The sequence below is a fragment of the Ovis canadensis genome, chromosome 15 (assembly GCF_042477335.2).
Source record: "Ovis canadensis isolate MfBH-ARS-UI-01 breed Bighorn chromosome 15, ARS-UI_OviCan_v2, whole genome shotgun sequence".
Taxonomy (NCBI): Eukaryota; Metazoa; Chordata; class Mammalia; order Artiodactyla; family Bovidae; genus Ovis; species Ovis canadensis.
In genome coordinates, this window is record NC_091259.1 from 25,129,967 (window position 1) to 25,151,654 (window position 21,688).

Below are 21,688 nucleotides of genomic sequence, written 5' to 3' on the forward strand. Positions count from 1 at the left end.
CGGGTAAAGAATCTGCCTGCAGGAGAGCAGGAGACCCGGGTTTGAAACCTGGGTAGGGAAGATCCCCTGGAGAAGGTCATGACAACCCACTCCAGTATTCTTGCCTGGAGAATCCCATAGACAGAGGAGCCTGGCAGGCTACATACAGTCCATTGGGTTGCAGAGTCAGACCATTAGGTTGCAGAGTCAGACATGACTGAAGTGACTGAGCACAGCACATCCAAAAAAGAGAATCTAAATTCAAAAGGCAAATAATGAAAATGGTACCAGCAAAACACTCTCTTCTGACAGTGTTACCACAGTCCAATTGCACAATTTACCACTATATAACACTAAAGATCTAGAAACTCTATTATACTATTCAGCAGGAATTTTTTTTAATGACATGAATATCTACAAAAAATATATAAAAATCAATATTGCTTTAATAGACTGAGAAAGAATTTATAGGAGTTTCTCAGCTTAAGAATGTGTTGTGTTTTAAAAGCTTGTGTGTAAGCCAGATATTTGAAAACACATCTTCCATGAAAGTGGCATTATATAAGCTAGTTAAACTGACAGTCTTCACAACTTACTTAAACCAGGATGCACAGCCTTCTGTGTGTGTGTGTGAAGTCACTTCGGCCATGTCCAATTCTTTGCGACCCCATGGACTGTAGACCACCAGGCTCCTCTGTCCATGGAATTCTCTAGGCAAGAATACTGGAGTGGGTTGTCATGCCTTCCTCCAGGGTATCCTCCCAACCCAGGGATCAAACCCGTGTCTCTTGAGGCTCCTGTACTGCAGGCAATTCTTTACCGAAGCCCCTCCTTATATGCACAGCCTTGCAGTATCATTATATAGTTTTTGAATGTCATTCATAGCATTGCTTCTTTGGAACCCTAAATTCTGAATTTTAATGTGAGATGCCTAGACTGGAACTCCTCTGCCCCTTTCCAAAGGCAGCAAGCAAGGAGGAACACCAGGATTAAGGGCAACAGGTAAAAAAAGAGCAGGGTAGGATAATTTACTCCCTACAGACATCAAGAGCCTCTTGATAAGGGTGAAAGAGGAGAGTGAAAAACCTGGCTTAAAACTAAATATTCAAAAAACTAAGATCACGGCATCCAGACCCATCACGTCATGGCAAATAGATGGGGAAAAAGTGAAAATAGTGGCAGATTTTATTTTCTTGGGCTCAAAAATCACTACAGATGGTGACTGCAGCCATGAAATTAAGACACTTGCTTCTTGGAAGAAAAGCTATGACAAATGTAAGACAGTGCGTTAAAACAGAGATACCATTTTGCTGACAAAGGTCCATATAGTCAAAGCTATGGTTTTCCAATAGTTGTGTACAGATATGAGAGTTGAACTGTAAAGAAGGCTGAGCACTGAAGAATTGATGCTTTCAAATTATGGTGCTGGAAAAGACTCTCATCCCTTAGACTGCAAGGAGATCAAACCAGTCAATCCTAAAGGAAATCAACTCTGAATACTCATTGGAAAGACTGATGCTGAAGCTCCAATACTTTGGCCACCTGATGTGAAGAGCTGACTCTGGAAAAGATGGGAAAGGTTGAGGACAGGCGAAAATGATGTCAACCTCGAATGAGATGGGTGGGTGGTATCACCGACTCAGTGAACATGAGTTTGAGCAAACTTCAGGAGATATGGAAGGACCAGGAAGCCTGGTGTGCTGCAGTCCATGGGGTGACACAAAGAGTTGGATGCAACTTAGCAACTGAACAACAGACATGTATCTGCATAAAAGGCCTTACTTTAGATCAGGCTCTCCTTAAATGTTCTGAACTGGGACCAAAGACAAAGTTCACTAATCTCACTTCACTCAAGTGAGATGACCAAGGACTAGAAAGATGATAAAAAGCTGTTGACATGGAAGAGCTCAACCTGTGGTGAAAAGGGACAAGCAAATGACAAGCACCTCAATTCACTAAGTGTTATAAGGAAGATGTGAATAAGCAAGGGCCCCTGGGAACATAAAGGAGGGGGAGACCCAGCCTGGACAGCCTAAAAATTAGGCTTCATAGTAGCACAGATTCATTTGAGCTCAGACGCAGAATACCGGATACTGAGTATCCAATGGGATACTGAAACCTGAGATTCTCCGTCTGTCTGTCTCTGTCTGTTTACCTGCTTGGTCATGTCCACCTCTTTGCGATCCCATGGACAGTAGCCTGCCATGCTCCTCCATCCATGGGGTTTTCCAGGTAAGAATACTGGAGTGGGTTGCCATTTCCTGCTCCAAGGGATCTTTCCAACCCAGAGAGGGAACCCAAGCCTCTTGTGTCTCCTGTGTAGCAGGTGGATTCTTTACTGCTTGAGCCATCGGGGCTACTTCACCACTATCCCTATAGATACAGGTTTATTGTTAATCAAGTTTCTTTAAAGAAATAATCAGTGTATTAATCAAACTAGAAGTCTTCTCCAAAGAGTCAAACATTTTAACATAACCTTTTTCCACTCACTGACAGTTGTTAATGGTAAAGAGTGAAAACCAAACATCAGTTTTAACTGGCTGCAGGAAATGAAAGATTATTTCACTTTAAAAAGTTTTCTTTAAAAATTCATTAAGGTAATTCAAAAGTTTTAAATGTTTATCCCAGCAAACAACTTGGGAGCTCGCTGATTTCCCCTCCATTCTGACATAGCCCCAAATAGATAAGGCTGCCCCACCTTAAGAAGACATGACTCTAAAAAGTTGTATATGAGGAAATCTTGAATATATTGTCATTTAAAATCCACAAGGGGAATTAGGTAATCAAAGAAACCACACAGTAAATATATTTCCATGAAATCAAAATCTTTTAATAGTACGAATTTACCCTCAGTTTCATTATTATATTTTTCACCCCCAAAAGTTCACATACAGAGTTTTTACAAAGTGGTATTCTGGCAGTTGATATCATAATGACGCTGCATATTAACACTCTGCATTGAAGAGGTATCATAAAAATCGCATGGCACATTATTTGCTAAGAAGTAGCGTAGGTACAGTTGGGAGAAGGTTCCTAGCTTTACTGTACTCTACTTGACGGCTTCTATGGTACTCACAGGTGCATCTCGGGATTTCTCAAGTGCTGCCCCACCCATTTTCCCTTTCCTAAAAGGCCACAAGGCTTGTGGACAATAACTGGCTCAGCAAGACAAAACTCAGATGCCTCCAAATGAGAAAACCTACTCCCAACCACCCTGGGCTGCCCCTTCTCCTGACTACCTAGCCCATTCTGGACAGCCTGAGTCTGGCTCACACCCAAGTATCTGCCCAATCCTGCTTTCCCACTTGTGCTTCTAACAACCCAGGGTGCGCCCCATACCTTGTCTCCCTAACACTAACAGGTATTTGGCCTGAAACATACAGAAACACAATCCTAGCCTCGGCTTCTGCTCTATTTTGGCATTTCCACTTTTGATACATGATTTTAATAATCCTTTTAAAATCCAACTGGATCAAACCCAATGCTATGGAGTGTTCACTCTGATAAGTTTTCAAGTAGCCCAAGCAGTAGGCTCTGCTTTATCCAGGTGACAGCTCCCAGCTCCCCAGGAAACCTCAGGGGCACATGTATGCCTTCTTCTCCAGCTACAAGACTGCAGAGTGGGTCTCCTGCAGGTTCTCCTCAAGCTTCAATCCCAGGTTGTCAATTCCAATGCTGGTGACTGGTGGTACACTGCTTTCAGCTGGCTCTGCTGTGCGTGTCGGGGTGGAGCAATACAGGATGAACCCTATCATGATGATGGTGAAGGACAGGATGTAGAGTCCTGAAAACTAGGAGGAGAGGATAGGCTAAGATAGTGGTCTCTCACATACACATCTTTGCTGCTGCCTTCTGTCCACTGAGTTTGGAGAGTTACCTTCTCATAATCTTTTTATCTGAAAGTTGTCCAAGGAGATATTAAGGACCAAAACTGTCCCAAGTACATGTGATCTCTGCCAATATTACCCAGCCCATCAGTCAACTGGGTAAAACATCTTAGATCTCTAGGAAATGGACTCTTGCCTTTCTCTGCAATAATACAGCAACATCCCACCTCACAACTAGTCCCACTTATTTAGTGGAGAGACTAAAAGGAAAGACCCAGATTTAGACCCTAGACAACAACATATAACAATGGCGTGAAACAATAAGAAAACAGAATGGGTTGGAGAAGGAAAAGAAAAATAAAATGAAAGAGAAGAAAAAGTGAGACACATTCTCAAGGGTAGAAGGAGAAACGAAATAGGTTTCGAAATGAGTATTATATAGATTGCTGGTCCCCTCCAGCTGTAGGCTTCTACGGGTCACTATTGGTTTCAACATGTTAATGTTTCATAGATGCTCAATTAGTTCTTAACCTTAAACTTTTAGAACCCTGGAAGAGCCAGTTTAGTTCAGTTCAGTCACTCAGTCGTGTCCAACTCTTTGCAACCCCATGAATTACAGCACACGAGGCTTCCCTGGCCATCACCAACTCCCGGAGTTCACTCAAACTCATGTCCATTGAGTCGGTGATGTCATCCAGCCATCTCGTCCTCTGTCATCCCCTTCTCCTCCTGCCCCCAATCCCTTCCAGCATCAGAGTCTTTTCCAGTGAGTCAACTCTTTGCATGAGGTGGCTAAAGTATTGGAGTTTCAGCTTCAGCATCAGTCCTTCCAATGAATATTCAGGACTGATCCCCTTTAGCATGGACTGGTTGGATCTCCTTGCAGTCCAAGGGACTCTCAGGAGTCTTCTCCAACACCACAGCTCAAAAGCATCAATTCACCTGTGCTCAGCTTTCTTCACAGTCCAACTCTCACATCCATGCATGACCACTGGAAAAACCGTAGCCTTGACTAGACGGAACTTTGTTGGCAAAGTAATGTCTCTGCTTTTGAATATGCAGTCTAGGTTGGTCATAACTGTTCTTCCAAGGAGTAAGCGTCTTTTAATTTCATGGCTACAGTCACCATCTGCAGTGATTTTGGAGCCCCCCAAAATAAAAGACTGACACTGTTTCCACATCTAATAGCCAGAGCCCTCCCCAAAGCTAGAAGACCTCCAATGGATTCAGTGATGATGCAACACCAGTGATAATTTCAAGCAGAGCAGGAGCCAAACTAATTTCCATGGGTTTCATTCTTGGATCCAATCTTAGCACAGCACCCAGCACATAGCTAGTATTGAATAAATGTTTTTTTTCTGAGGGGTGAGCAGTGGTTTGGGTGGGGGGAGGTGATTCAGAGAAGATTAAGGAGGAGTTAAAGCTATTTCAGTTAAGTTCAGTCGCTCAGTCATGTCCAGCTTTGTGACACCATGAATCACAGCACTCCCTGTCCATCACCATCTCCCAGAGTTCACTCAGACTCAAGTCTATCGAGTCGGTGATGCCATCCAGCCATCTCATCCTCTGTTGTCCCCTTCTCCTCCTGCCCACAATCCCTCCCAGCATCACAGTCTTTTCCAATGAGTCAACTCTTCGCATGAGGTGGCCAAAGTACCGCAGTTTCAGTTTTAGCATCATTCCTTCCAAAGAACACCCAAGGCTAATCTCCTTTAGAATGGACTGGTTGGATCTCCTTGCAGTCCAAGGGACTTTCAAGAATCTTCTCCAACACTACAGCTCAAAAGCATCAATTCTTCAGTGCTTGGCTTTCTTCACAGTCCAACTCTCTCATCCATGCATGACCACAAGAAAAACCATAGCCTTGACTAGACGGACCTTTGTTCGCAAAGTAATGTCTCTGCTTTTCAATATGCTATCTAGGTTGGTCATAACTTTTCTTCCAAGGAATAAGCGTCTTTTAATTTCATGGCTGCAGCCACCATCTGCAGTGATTCTGGAGCCTGAAAAAACAAAGTCTGACACTGTTTCCACTGTTTCCTCATCTATTTGCCATGAAGTGATGGGACCAGATGCCATGATCTTCGTTTTCTGAATGTTGAGCTTTAAGCCAACTTTTTCACTCTCCTTTCACTTTCATCAAGAGACTTTTTAGTTCCTCTTTACTTTCTGCCACAAGATTGGTGTCATCTGCATATCTGAGGTTATTCATATTTCTCCCAGCAATCTTGATTCCAGCTTTTGCTTCTTCCAGCCCAGCGTTTCTCATGATGTATTCTGCATATAAGTTACACAAGCAGGGTGACAATATACAGCCTTGACATACTCCTTTTCCTATTTGGAACCAGTCTGTTTTTCCATGTCCCGTTCTAACTGTTGCTTCCTGACCTGCATACAGATTTCTCAAGAGTCAAGTCAGGTGGTCTGGTATTCCCATCTCTTTCAGAATTTTCCACAGTTTATTGTGATCCACATAGTCAAAGGCTTTGGCATAGTCAATAAAGCAGAAATAGATGTTTTTCTGGAACTCTCTTACTTTTTCCATGATCCAGTGGATGCTGGCAATTTGATCTTTGGTTCCTCTGCCTTTTCTAAAACCAGCTTGAACATTTGGAAGTTCACAGTTCACGTATTGCTGAAGCCTGGTTTGGAGAATTTTGAGCATTACTTTACTAGCGTGTGAGATGAGTGCAATTGTGCGGTAGTTTGAGCATTCTTTGGCATTGCCTTTCTTTGGGATTGGAATGAAAACTGACCTTTTCCAGTCCTGTGGCCACTGCTGAGTTTTCCAAATTTGCTGGCATATTGAGTGCAGCACTTTCACAGCATCATCTTTCAGGATTTGAAATAGCTCCACTGGAATTCCATCACCTCCACTAGCGTTGTTCATAGTGACGTTTTCTAAGGCCCACTTGACTTCACATTCCAGGATGTCTGGCTCTAGGTGAGTGATCATACCATCATGATTATCTTGGTTGTGAAGCTCTTTTTTGTACAGTTCTTCTGTGTGTTCTTGCCACCTCTTCTTAATATCTTCTGCTTCTGTTAGGTCCATACCATTTCTTTCCTTTATCGAGCCCTTTCCTTTCCATGAAATATTTCCTTGGTATCTCTAATTTTCTGAAGAGATCTCTAGTCTTTCCCATTCTGTTCTTTTCCTCTATTTCTTTGCACTGATCACTGAGGAAGGCTCTCCTATCTCTCCTTACTATTCTTTGGAACTCTGAATTCAGATGCTTATATCTTTCCTTTTCACCATTGCTTTTTGCTTCTCTTTTTTTCACAACTATTTGTAAGGCCTCCCAGAAAGCCATTTTGCTTTTTTGCATTTCTTTTCCATAGGGATGATCTTGATCCCTGTCTCCTGTACAATGTCACAAACCTCAGTCCATAGTTCATCAGGCACTCAATCTATCAGATCTAGTCCCTTAAATCTATTTCTCACTTCCACTGTATAATCATAAGGGATTTGATTTAGGTCATACTTGAATGGTCTTGTGGCTTTCCCTACTTTCTTCAATTTAAGTCTGAATTTGGCAATAAGGAGTTCATGATCTGAGCCACAGTCACCTCCCAGTCTTGTTTTTGCTGACTGTATAGAGCTTCTCCATCCTTGGCTGCAAAGAATATAATCAATCTGATTTAATCAATCTGATTTTGGTGTTGACCATCTGGTGATGTCCATGTGTAGAGTCTTCTCTTGTGTTGTTGGAAGAGGGTGTTTGCTATGACCAGTGCATTCTCTTGGCAAAATTCTATTAGCCTTTGCCCTGCTTCATTCCGTATTCCTTGGCCAAATTTGCCTGTTACTCCAGGTGTTTCTTGACTTCCTACTTTTGCATTCCAGTCCCCTATAATGAAAAAGACATCTTTTTTTTGGTGTTAGTTCTAAAAGGTCTTGTAGGTCTTCATAGAACCGTTCAACTTCAGCTTCTTCAGCGTTACTGGTTGGGGCATAGAATGTGATACTGAATGGTTTGCCTTGGAAATGAACAGAGATCATTCTGTTGTCGTTTTTGAGATTGCATCCAAGAACTGCATTTCGGACTCTTTTGTGGACCATGATGGCTACTCCATTTCTTCTAAGGGATTCCTGCCCGCAGTAGTAGATATAATGGTCATCTGAGTTAAATTCAACCATTCCAGTCCATTTTAGTTTGCTGATTCCTAGAATGTCTAAAGCTATTTTCAGTACTCTAAACTTTTGAAGTTGGTATCATAAAAGTCAATTGTGCTCTCCCATAGAATGTTCATTTTTAACTGTGAGGAAACCTAAGTAACTTATTCAAAACATGTTCTGCTTGATTTGGAGGTTTTAAATGTTTATAAGAAAAAATGTCTTGTTCCTCTTAAGAAGTATTAGGTGCCTGGTCATGTCTGACTCTTTGCAACCCCATGGATTATAGCCCACCAGGCTCCTCTGTCCATGGAATTCTCCAGGGAAGAATACTAGACTCGGTAGCCATTCCCTTCTCCAGGGGATCTTCCTGATTCATGGATCAAACCCAGGTCTCCCACATTTCAGGCAGATTCTTTACCATCTGAGCCTCCAGGTGATAAAATGGAGGCACTTTTATGAGAAGAGAGAGACTGAGGGAGTGAGATAATAAGTCTCCTGAATTAAAGGCTCTTACCTTTTTTTAATTCTACCCTTTGTGTCTGGATCTACACAGGAAGTTTCTGTGGCTACTCTGTTTGGTGAGTATTTACTAAAGATCAATCTGGGGAGGGGGTGGAGTCTGACACCAATGAAGGTAGAAATTTTTAACATCTTCTTCAACTGTTTCAAAATATTAGAGCCCAGGTTATCTTAGATGCTACACTTTTTAAAATTGGTGATATACTGAGTTACGATTCTTTACTTAAAATTTTCTTCTAAAATCCTAGGTATCTTCTTAATGTTCTGTATGATTTCCAACCTCTGTAATTTACTCTGAAGATCACAGCAGACCTCTTTCCTTTACGAGTCTTGAAATAGCCTTTCACCAAAAAGAATAAAATCTGATTAGAGTTAAAAGTGAGCTGCTAGACATGCAGGGACAAAGACACATGAAGCAAAAGAACTGTAAAGGAATTATCACTTGCATGTTCCATTTTGAAAACAATAGTGTAAATCATTTGGGCAAAAAAGACACACAAAAAGGCTTTTTCTCATTAAAGTTAATAGCAATTAAAGAGCAAATACTACATTTAGGGAGCTTATAATAGGTAGCGACAAGTGTATTTTCACTTTGAAGCTTTTATTTCTTTAAGCTTACTTCCTCCTTGGACAATATTTTATTTATGAGGGAAAAGTACATGTTAAACTACTAATGCTATCTCAATATGTTTAGTTTTAAAAAAAAAGCACACGTGAGCCAGGCCACAAGTTATACTGCAGAGCTTTCAAGCTTTCTCTGGTAGCCATCAGCTGGCCTTGAACTGCAGAATAAAATCACCACGGTCCTCTAGTGGTAGCCATGTGAAAAGCAATAACACCAGCATGGAACAGCTAACACTTGAAAGGCTTGCTTTGTACCCCTTAATGATTTTTATCACAGGAAAGAACCTAAGCCTATCAAGATCACTGTTCTGATTCACTCTGACATCTGTCACTTTTTAATGATGCCACCAAAAAGCTATAAATACTTCTTCAGGCTTGGTTCGTGAATACCACAACCAGTAGGTTTTTTGCAAATATAACAGCTAGTTTCTGTGATGTCATTTTGAAAAGCAAGAATGGTTTATGCTTCTGAAGCAGAAATTTCTGGGAATACACTGAACTAGGCATTCTGAGTTCATGGTCAATTCCTGGGAATAGTGTCAATCAACACCGTGTAATTTCCACCCAGATCTAAAACTTTATAAGGATAAAGAAATACAGTTGCTATACCCAGCTAAAAGTAACATTACCAAGCAACAGCTGACATTCTATTTGTTCAAATGATTGTAATAGCAGGCAGGTTAACAAGCTTTATACTATGGAAAGATAGATTTCTAAGGCAGTAAGAAATTCTTGCTAAGGAGATGAGAAGGTTTTATTTTGGGATCTAAAATTTTAAAGAAACCCACTACTTCTTTTACACCAAAAAAATGTTCTTATTGAACAAGATCTATTTGCTCACCTTATAGCCAAACAGAAAGAGTCCAAAGAAAAGACTGTAGAGGTCAGCTGTCAGGATGCCCAGGTTGACAGAAGTAGCACTGGTGACTTTCATCACCAGTGGCATGAAGCTATACAGGCAAAACATACAGAGGGCAAATGCTACAAATAGCAGGGCTGTGGGGGGAAAAATGGAATATCTAATGTTAAAGGAACAAATCAAAAGATAAAGGATAAAACTTGCCTGATGTAAAATTCCCTGATCCTTTAACATACTGGCCACAAAGTCCCTTATTAACAGTAAGCATTACAAATAAGACATACAAAGTTCTCATGTGATGTAGATGAAGAACTACAACAGAGTGTTAGATGATCAAGGCCATAGAATCTTGCTTATGGTGTAAGCTAACAGCTCTTTTCACTCCATGCTATCCACACCTGCCCGGTGAGGTGCCAACGATAAAAGACATCATGGTTGGACACAATTTGTGTGGTTGAATTCAGAATAAAGTATTCTTAGGGTATCAAAGACAGTTGTTAGAGTCTTATCTTTTGTTCATCCTATAAGAGAGCTAGTCATGTGGGTGCTGACTACTTAGTATCTCTGCTTCACAACCACTTCTCCAACCTCATTCAACACATACACAGTACATACACAGGAAATCTAAGTTATTTACTTGAATGAAATCATCCAAGCATGGTAAATGAATTTCAATTCAATGACACTTCATGCACTACTTTTTTCCATCCATAAGGTTCAAATCTTTCCTGACTGTCCCACTGCTGCTGTCTTCTGTTGTTTATCTGGGCAGATGCTTAAGACTATCAGATGAGAGAAGCAATCAAGATGGTAGTGACTACACACCATCAGATTATTTAAGTTAATACTTCACTGATTATATCAAGCAGGCAATCTTTACAAGAAGTCTGAGGACACGAAATATAGATCTAGTTGAAAGCTAGTGTGACCAAAGGTCAGTCTTATTCAGAATTCCTAGTAAAGAAAGGTTATTCTTGAAGGTAAAGATTAAGGATTAACTTTTACGGGGGTTCATTTACAAGTTCTCAGAGAAAACTTGACATAAACCACTATAGTTTTCTGTGTACTAAATTACTCGATTTTATATAAAAATGACTAAATAGTATTATTAAAATATTTCTTGGTGTGTGTCAGGGGAAAGACTAAAAATAATTATTATATATATATATATAATACATACCAATTTTCCAGTCCCAGTGAATGCTGGCAATGTCCTTATATTCCACAATCAATCTGTGATTAAAACAAGAGGTCACAGAGACATCTTTATATAAATTTTCACTGTTTTATGAACAAGTAAGTTCCTTCAAGCTTTAAGTACTTTACTTTAAGTGCTTCAGCTTTTAAGGTAATGAATTATGTTGACTTTTGGTTTTCATAAAATATTTTAAAAAACTATCTTTAATTAAATGATAAAGAATTAAACTCAAAGGAGTCCATAAACACATGTTTGACACCCCTAGAAGCACTGTTTAGTGGTAGTCAGCTACAGGAGGGAAACATGATATTATGAATAGGAAGTTAATATTTTCTAGGAATAACTGAAAAAGAACGTCTTCACTGGTAATACAAAGTCTAATGATATTATAAGCAGGAATCTTAAGCATCAAACATGTGTAAAAAAATGAGGCATAATTACTGACATTTTAACAATCTTCTAATAGATATTTAGCAAGCTACTGATTTTGAATATGAATTTAGGCCAAGTAAACAATGAATGTTAGTAGCTGGAAACTAATCATCTATGACATATTTGCTGATTTTGTTTTTAAGGATATGTTTAGAATCTTACAGCTGTATGCCACTGATAATTGTTCCAAATAAGCCCACCATTCCTAAAAACTCCCGTCTGCTCAGCTTCTTCACAATGTATTCTTCACACACGTTAGAAACAGCATAGAGGGAAGCTCCAAGAAGGACCAAGATGTCACCAATCAGAACATTATTACCTATAGAGAGATAAGCCATAAAAAGGGATACATTGTCACTAGAGAAAACTCTCCAGCTTGCTTCCAGAAGTATATCTGACTCATAATCATCTAAATAAGATTTTACAGGAGAAGAAACCCTGCTTTTTAAAAGTTTAAAGACTCTTACTCTTCTCGCTTTCTGGCACAATTCTGCTTTCATTTTTCTTATTTTGGATTTTCAGGAAACTAACAGATTGGAAGATGGTGGTATATACCATAATGTAAGGCCCCAGAAAATGATTCTATGACATGGGAAATTAATGGAATTTATTAATGGGAACTCACTGAAAACTACAGGGAAGCAAGGTAATTTTCTCAATCAAAGGAGACATTGAAGTCGCTTGCAGATTGGGGAAATTCATAGACCTTATTTAGATTTTATACTATAAACTATTTCAACCTTGATATAAAGAATATCAAAATGTTCCCATCTACAGAGTAGCTGAAATAGAGGTCATTTAGTGTACACAAAGTCTCCTTTTTGATGGCAACAAAACCTACAGTAGGGTTTCCAGCAACTAATCTAAATGTATGGGCTAAAAGAAGATTATTGCAAATATATAAAGAAAGTTCTCTCTCAGGACACAAAACAAACTAGTGTGACAAAAAGCAAGGACTCTGGGCAGGCAGGAACATAGAATGCTTTGTTGAAGTGGTCATAGTACCAGCAGCAAGCAAATCTAAAAATAAAAATTTTAAGATAGGTAATCAGGACATGTTCTCTGCCTTTTACTTTATCTTTGCAAAATAAAAGTGAAGACATAAGCAAAATGTCTTCTGTGACTAAACCAGAAATAAGTAACACAGTCTCACCTGTATTTTCTTCCCTCCCTGCTAATATGTCTGCACCAACCATAGTTCCTACACCCAACAGACAGACAGCCACAGCAATGAAGTGGATCACTCTGTATCTTGCATAAAGAATAAACCACGAAAGAGCCATCAACACAGGAATCCCAAAGCAATCCAAAAGCTGCATGAAAGGAGAAATAAATAACTTAAAATATCTCTCATTAGTGAAAAGATGACCAAGTAATAACAGAAATCGGTGTTTATTGAGCATTTATTATTGCCAGCCCTGTACTAAATGCTTTATCTGGATGAACTCATTTAATCCTCATAAGAACTCTATGAAACTGGAACTTCAACCTCCATTTTACCCATGAGGAAACCAAAGGCACAGAGAGCTTAAATGAGTTGCCCAAAATTACACAGTTAAAAGTTTGGGAGTCAGTTGATGAACCCAGGAATTCTGCCCAACAGCCTATGCAATGTATTTCTATACTCTCACTTGTGTTTATCCTTAAGTCCAGTAGACATGTACCCATTCAGTCAATAAATATTTAAGTATGTGATATGTGGGAGACATTAATGGAGGAGGTGGAATGTAGAGAATAAAAGAGGTACCAAGTGGAGTATTTAGAACACTAGACAGAGAAAAATAGCATAACCAATGTTTAATTGCAGTTGGGCTTAAGAACTACAAAAAGAACAGGTTATTATGAGAAAGCAAACAGACACCATCTCCCTGACAAAGTGTCCAACCCCACCATATAAGACAGATACTTGCTCACAGCAAATACTCTCGCTCATCTTCATCATATACTCCTCCACCACCTGTTGATTCTGGGTCCAGAAAATACTTGCTACACCCCTGATATTGCCAGTCTGAAAGGCAGGGGGATTAAGAGTGCCAAAATTATAGTAAATCCAAAATCTTTGCAAGATAAAGTAAAAAGAGATTTCATTCATTCAATTCTCAAAGGCACACATTTGTAGAGTGCATTCAAGGATAAAATACATTCCTTTTATTAATAATGTTCCTGATGTTGCTATTTGATTGCTCATCCTGTATCTATTTAGTCTCGGACAAGGCAGGCCCTAAATCTCAGCAGTTTGTTTGATCCTGTCCGCAGTTGTTTACTGATTGCCTTTCATTGCAATGTCAAGTATAGGAATGGGCACTTTGCCTTCTGTTATTTATTCCATCTATAGAACTCTAATCTCTTAAGTGCTTTATTGAGGCTGCCTGAATAACAAACCATTAAACGATGCAAATGATAATAGCTTGTCCTGGAAGACACCAAAAGAATCTAGCCATAGTGAAGTAATAAAATCGAAACTATGGTCCTTAAACAAAAAAAAGTAGACAAAAATCTCCCTAAAAACTATCACAGAAGACTCCCTATCCTCAAATTGTGTCTTAAAATCAAACTTAAACCTGCTCTATTTTTAACCATTTTTGGTGGGCAATGACTGGCCATATAAGAGAGGCACCGACATCTTGGTGAGAGCTCCCAAGGCCTCAGGCTCCAGCCCTGCCATTGACCAGCTGTGTGATCTCCAGCTAGTCAACTCTTGAGTCAAAATCTAAAATCAAGAAGTCAGACCAAATGATCTCAAGGTACCTGGCCACTCTAAAGTTCCATGACTTCTAATCTGGTATCTATCACAGTCAGTCATTTATCTAAATGGAATCTTTTCAAAATGTATTCCTGGTGACAGATGCCTTCTGCTTGATGCTTTATAGTTCTAAGAGCCATCTATTTAATGTTTAAAAATTATTGGCTAGATTTCTGATTTAAAAAAATAGATATGCAACAAGCAACAAAGGTTTACTGTGTGGCATGGGGAACTATAGTCAATACCTTGTAATAACCTATAATGGAAAATAATTTCAAAAATAACATGTGTGTATAACTAAATCACACACACACACAAAATCCTACTTTTTGAAATTAAGCAATGTTTATCTTTTTGCCAGGTTTTCTAAATGGCCTATGGACATCTAATAGCAACATATGAGATACAAAATTTTAAATATATTTGTGTAGGATATGATTAATATAAATTAATTAAATATAAATCTATTATATTTAAATTATTAATGACATCATTCAAGATGCTCCTATTCTTATTTATTCTGCACTTGATAAAATATTCTGAGAAATGTTAATATGTCTCACTGCTACTGCTAAGTCACTTCAGTCGTGTCCGACTCTGTGCGACCCCATAGACGCCAGCCCACAAGGCTCCCCCGTCCCTGGGATTCTCCAGGCAAGAACACTGGAGTGGGTTGCCATTTCCTTCTCCAATGCGTGAAAATGAAAAGTGAAAGTCAAGACACTCAGTCATGTCTGACTTCTTAGCGACCCCATGGACTGCAGCCTACAAGGCTCCTCCGTCCATGGGATTTTCCAGGCAAGAGTACTGGAGTGGGTTGCCATTGTCTCACTATGATTATATATTTTTTCTTTTCCTTTATATTTCTTCTGATTTTTCCTTTATATATCTTTGTTTCTTTGTTGATAAGGTATCTAATGGTTTATGATATCTATCTTCTTTGTGAATTGCTCCTTTTATCATTAAAAATATTCATCTTTGCTTTAAAAAAATTATTATATAGACACAAGAAGTAAGAACCTGGAATGAGGAGGAAGGTTGGATATAAACACGAATCAGACTTTGTTAGTGATACAATGGAGTATACTCTATAGAGAAAAAAATGAAATTGAATTAGGCCTTTGAGAAGGGGCTTTGAAAAGGATGCATTCTCGAAATAATATAGCAAAATGAGAGAAGCTGGTTGTGGGTAGGGAATGTGTAGATATGGCAAGTGAAATGAGAAGTAACATGAGTAGAAACCTAGGCCAGCAATGTCAACGTCATGACACATCATGAACCACTACATTAGTATTTACAATTACAGAATCCTTGAAGGAATCCTTAAGAAAGAGGTTCAAAGACCATCCAATTTAAACTTCCACCCTCTCAGGGGGAATTCCCTGGTGGTCCAGTGGTTAGGACTCTGTGCTTCCACTGCAGGGGGCACTGGATCCATACCTGGTTGGTAAACTAAGATCCTGCATGTTGTATGTCCATAAAGAAACAAACAAGCAAACTTCCACCCTTTCAGATTAACCAGACTAGAGGTTTACTCAAGGAGATAATCCAATTGAAGAATTCCAATGACAGGCACTCTTCACTGCTGGAAGGAGGTTTAGTTGTTAGATGCACTTGTTATAATATGGCTTCCTAGGACCATAAGTACTTAATTTTTGACAACCAAATGCTTAGGTTTTTCTAAGAGGCTAGGATGAAAGAAATTGTTTGAGATTAGTTTAAGGCATGAATTTTAGTCACAAAACTTCAGTGTAAGTATTTTGCTTAGCTCTGTTTAGACCTGACCAATTCAAAACTTCTAAACATCATCTGTCACAGATCAAAATTTCTGGAAATTATAATCAAGCAATTAAACTGTGTGTGAGATCATGAAGGTAGATGTGACTAGAAAAATGGCATTTTCTGTATTTGTTGTTTAGTCACTAGGTTGTGTCTGACTCTGCAAGTCCATGGAACGCAGCGTGCCAGGCTTTCCTGTTCTTCACTATTTCCCAGAGTTTGCTCAAACTCATGTTCATTGAGTTGGTGATGCCATCCAACCATCTCATCCTCTGTCACCCCCTTCTCCTCCTGCACTCAATCTTTCCCAGCATCAGGGTCTTTTCCAATGAGTCGGCTCTTTTATATAGAGTACATTTTCTATATACTTACACTCTCATTATTCATTGCTAAAAGTACACTTAATACTATTTGTGATGAATGCATCTTCTAGGCCACTCCTGGTTTTAATTTCTATGAAATTCTGAGTTTTTCATGTGTCTCTTATGATGTCTGTCTTATAAAAGATTTCCTATCTTTCCCACCAGGCTCCTCTGTCCATGGGATTTTCCAGGCGAGAATACTGGAGTGGGTTGTCATTTCCTTCTACAGGGGATCTTCCCGACCCAGGGATGAAACCCGCGTCTTCTGCTTGACAGGCAGATTCTTTTTACCACTGAGCCACCTGGGAAGCCCAGAGGACAATGCTTAGCACAGTATTAAATGGCATTCTGGTAATAATAGCATTTAACGCATATTCACATCAGAAAAACACCGAGTTTTCACTAATCATCAATCTTTCTCTTTAAATCTTCAATTTTTCCATGTTCCTTAAATTTGGAGATAAGACTATCTCTGTTTTATAGGAAAAAGTAAAGCAACAGGAATTCTCTGGTGGTCCAGTGGTAGAGACTCTGTGCTTTCACTGCTGAGAGCACAGGTCCAATCTCTCCTTGGTTGGGGAAGTAAGATTCTGCAAGTTATACAGCACAGCCAAAAAAACAAAAAGATGCATCAAAAGTCATAAATTCAGGGACCTCCCTGGTGGTCCAGCGGCTAAGACTCTGCGATTCTAATGCAGGGAGCTCAGGTTTGATCCCTGGTAAAGAAAGTAGATACCACATGCCGCAACCATTTTTTTTTAAGTCGTAAATTCAGTAAACTGTGAAGTCTAAACCCGACATGGGAATCTATTTTACTTTCATCTCCATTTACAACACATTTTATTGTTGGCAATAAGGAGTCAGTGTTATGATACATTCCACAGTTTGCTAACGTTAAGACAACTCTTTTCTTTTTTTAGGGTGTGTCACATAGCTTGCTGGATCTTGGTTCACCGACCAGGGATCAAACTCGGCCACAGCAGTGAAAGCCCAGAATCCTAACCACTAAGGCCACCAGGGAACTCCCTAATGTTAAGACAACTTAATCAGTCGTCCTCAACTCCACCAAGTTGAAAAGTACCGCTATGTAGGAACATTTTTCTTTCAATCTAATGAGAATAAACCTAGAAAAGGAATAGATATAAGTTTTACTTTTGGCTGCCACCTCTTCCCAAAATGTCTAATGCCCTATTAGACAACAGACAACAAAAAGACAACAACCTATTAGTTGTCTTAGATATCTACTTTACTTGTAAGACTCCAATTTATCTGGGACACAATAGTATATTCACTTTATATACCATTTAAGCAACACACAGAACAGAACTCTTGCCAACATCACAGCATCGACTGCCAGCTAAATATTTATGTTTATTTGGTAGCAACTGTTCTATTCATCTACAGCATTAGCAATTTGGGAACAGATTAACTTGTATATGTTTTCACTAATTCCAGGAAGCCTTTCTCATTAGCACACATGCTCCACTGGAAAACAGACAGCATCTACTGTTTTTAGTTTTTTTCTGAGTGAACAGGTTCTTAAGCAAATTAGGTGAGCACATATGAGTTCAGATTCCTTTCTTAAAGCTATAAAATCCAAACTGGTCAGAGGACTCCCTCTTACCTGGACACTGGTTAGAGTTGTGTACTGGTATGCTCTGACAATCAGGTAATTAGCCTCTACATCTGCTAGTCCAAGCAGGATGTACTTCCACCATTTCTTTTTCAAGATGTATAAAAGATTATCACTACCTGGTTGAAAGAAATCTAGATTAGGACATGTTACTTGAAAATTATTCCATGCATGTTAATTTAGAGATAAAGACTCAAAGCTAGTGTTTGTGCTGGGCTGTGCTTGGTCGCTCAGTTGTGTCTGACTCTCTGCGACCCTATAGACTGTAGCCCACCAGGCTTCTCTGTCCATGGGGATTCTCCAGGCAAGAATACTGGAGTGGATTGTCATGCCCTCCTCCAGGAAATCTTCCCAACCCAGGGACGGAACCCAGGTCTCCTGCATTACAGGCACATACTTTACCACCATGTACATTGAACATGGTCCCTCCTAATGTCCATTACTCATAACTCAAACTCCTGCAACAGCTCAGCAGAGTTGGTCAGATTTTCTTCTAGTATGAGGCGCAAGCTAAGATGTCATCATAGACCAAGTGCTCAATAAAAACACCAAAGATAAAGGAAGTAAGAGTGGTTAAATTCATTGAATTCCTTTTTCTTTCCTACTGCAACAGAAATATAACATCCAGATCATCTTATGAAATGAAATGTTTTCTTATAACTTTATCAAACAGACCAAAACTCTGTTTGTGGTCATTATTTTGGAAAATATCTGCTTTCAACAGAAAATTAAGCCAGTGGTAAGTTTGGAAAAACAGCCTAGTGACATCATTGAAGAAACACCTTTTATCCCTTAAATTCTATTTATTCAAGTTAACTGTGAATAATTTCTTTGGAGAATCTAGCATTACAAGGAGATATAGGGTTGGCATATATGCAAGAAGGCTTTATGGGTAAGATAACCTGCAAAGAAATAAAGGCAGAGAGAATCATAGTCAAATTCTGTTATTGTTCAGTTACTCAGTTGTGTCTGACTCTTCACAACCCCATGGACAGCAGCACACCAGGCTTCCCTGTCCTTCACTATCTCCCAGAGTTTGCTCAAACTCATGTCCATTGAGTCGATGAGGCCATCCAACCATCTCATCCTCTGTTCCCCACTTCTCCTCCTACCCTCAATCTTTCCTAGCATCAGGGTCTTTACCACTGAGTCGGCTCTTTGCATCATGTGGCCAAAGTACTGGAGCTTCAGCTTCAGCATCAGTCCTTCCAATGAATATTCAGGACTGATTTCTTTTAGGATGGACTGGTTGGATCTCCCTGCAGTCCAAGGAACTCTCAAGAATCTTCTCCAACACCACAGTTCAAAAGCATCAATTCTTCAGTGCTCAGCTTTCTTTATGGTCCAATTCTCATATCCATACATGACTACTGGAAAAACCATAGCTTTGACTATACGAACCTTTGTCAGCAAAGTAATGTCTCTGCTTTTTAATATGCTGTCTAGGTTGGTCATAGCTTTTCTACCAAGGAACAAGTGTCTTTTAATTTCATGGCTGCAGTCACCATCCACAATAATTATCATTAAATCCCAACTAGCAGGAATATCCTAAAAACACAGTCTTCCTAACATGAGATAGCATGGAAGGCATCTATTAATAATAACCATCCCTTAGGGGACTTCACTTATTTATTTACGTATCATTTTTTTAGTGGTAAAGAATCTACTAGCAATGCAGGAGATGGAGGTTCAATCTCTGGGTCAGAAAGAACCCCTGGAGAAGGAAATGGCAAACCACTCCAGTATTCTTGCCTGAGAAATCCCATGGACAGAGGAGCCTGGTGGTCTAAAGTCCATGGGGTCGCAAAGTCAGACACGACTTAGCAACTAAACACAATAATAGCCATCCCTTAGAGGGACTTCACTGATACATTTACAAATCACACTGACTTCCTAAAGGCCAATTCTTACAGAGAGGAGCAAATTCTGAGGCTATTAACCACGACATACCAGTTCTATTTCCAGCTTGTACAGCTCTTGCCAAATTTGGTGCTTTCCCCTTAGGAAAGTACCCCCTTCTCATAATTGGTTTCCACTTTCTTTCAAAAGTAAGTTATTTATCCTGACATATAGGAATACCATTGATGTATTAATGTTCATATTAAAACCAACACACTGCTAATTTTATCATATGCTTTAAATGTGATGAAAATGGTAGTATTGCACCCTCCCAGTCTGGGTTATCCACTGTCTTTAAACTCTTGAAATCAATCTTGTGATAAGATGTTAATTCCTTGTTTTGTTTCACTCACATTTACAGGCAGTGGTGTTCTACTTAGCGTTCTCCACTTAGCTGGAAATACATATTTTGGAAAGTGAGGTTCTTGACTTTTTAAGTGTTTTTAACACTGTCTCTTAAATTTATCAACCACAGGGGAGGAAAAAAGGTGAAACTTATAATGGCATTTACACTTTTTTTTTTTTTTTTTACAAATCCTGTGTTACAGTTTGATGCTACTCATTTTAATCACTCTAGTCACTAACTTCATAGAATTCAGAGGTGTCATACCTTTCTAGTGACTTTTATAAAAATAGCAGCAGTTTCCAGTTCTTGGTTTTGGTTTGGGTTCATGTTTTATTTTTTGAATGTATAGAGCCAAAATTTTTATGAAGATAATTTGTTAAAAAGGTAATTTGACATACCTGATTGAAATGCCAGCATCACTGTATAAATTAGAAACAGCAAGCAGTAGTTGATAAAGCTCTGTAGCATGGGAGTATTGACTTTATATCTTTCTGCCAAATACTGGCTGGTGATGGCTGTCCCACATATACACAAGGATAACATCTGACCTAAGGCAATTGTTTTCAAAATATTCCTAGAAAATAAAGGAGAAAATAAGAGTAACTGGTAAATAATTTATGTATTTCACATGCACACACACACACACATGCACACACACGCTTTAGGGCTAAACAGAAAGGAAAATGCTAATAATTCCAGGTGGCTCTTTATTTCATTTTATCACTTACTTCATATGCACAAAAAGTGTTGGATTTTCAACAACTACAATTTTCTTCTCTTTTATACTTCTAATTTCTCCCACAAAAATACATATCCCCCTAGTTCACTGATGATCTATTTAGAGATCATCTTGGTTACTTAGTAGCAGTGGCCACAGGGCTGGAAACGGTCAGTTTTCATTCCAATCCCAAAGAAAGGCAATGTCAAAGAATGCTCAAACTATTGCACAATTGCACTCATCTCACACGCTAGAAAAGTAATGCTCAAAGTTATCCAAGCCAGGCTTCAGCAGTACGTGAACCGTGAACTTCCAGATGCTCAAGCTGGTTTTAGAAAAGGCAGAGGAACCAGAGATCAAATTGCCAACATCTGCTGGATCATTGAAACAGAAAGAGAGTTCCAGAAAACATCTATCTCTGCTTTATTGACTATGCCAAAGCCTTTGACTGTGTGGATCACAATAAACTGTGGAAAATTCTGAAAGAGATGGTAATGCCAGACCACCTGACCTGCCTCTTGAGAAATCTGTATGCAGGTCAGGAAGCAACAGCTAGAACTGGACATGGAGCAACAGACTGGTTCCAAATAGGAAAAGGAGTACATCAAGGCTGTATTTTGTCACCCTGCTTATGTAACTTATATGCAGAG

The 21,688-nt window shown here is 39.2% G+C and overlaps 1 protein-coding gene across 2 annotated transcripts in view; it reads right to left on the reverse strand.

Moving 5' to 3' along the window:
- Nucleotides 1–2,787: 2,787 nt before the first annotated feature.
- The window catches only part of SLC35F2 (solute carrier family 35 member F2), a 66,404-nt gene continuing 47,503 nt past the window's right edge, over nucleotides 2,788–21,688 (reverse strand). For both annotated transcript variants that reach the window (XM_069554943.1, XM_069554944.1), the window contains 7 exons: nucleotides 20,719–20,894; nucleotides 18,067–18,194; nucleotides 12,712–12,871; nucleotides 11,721–11,877; nucleotides 11,109–11,161; nucleotides 9,911–10,065; nucleotides 2,788–3,770 (listed from right to left, as the gene is read on the reverse strand). In XM_069554943.1, coding sequence (XP_069411044.1) covers nucleotides 3,585–3,770; nucleotides 9,911–10,065; nucleotides 11,109–11,161; nucleotides 11,721–11,877; nucleotides 12,712–12,871; nucleotides 18,067–18,194; nucleotides 20,719–20,894 — 1,015 coding nt within the window. In that variant the 3' untranslated portion in view covers nucleotides 2,788–3,584. The remainder of the gene's footprint in view (nucleotides 3,771–9,910; nucleotides 10,066–11,108; nucleotides 11,162–11,720; nucleotides 11,878–12,711; nucleotides 12,872–18,066; nucleotides 18,195–20,718; nucleotides 20,895–21,688) is intronic.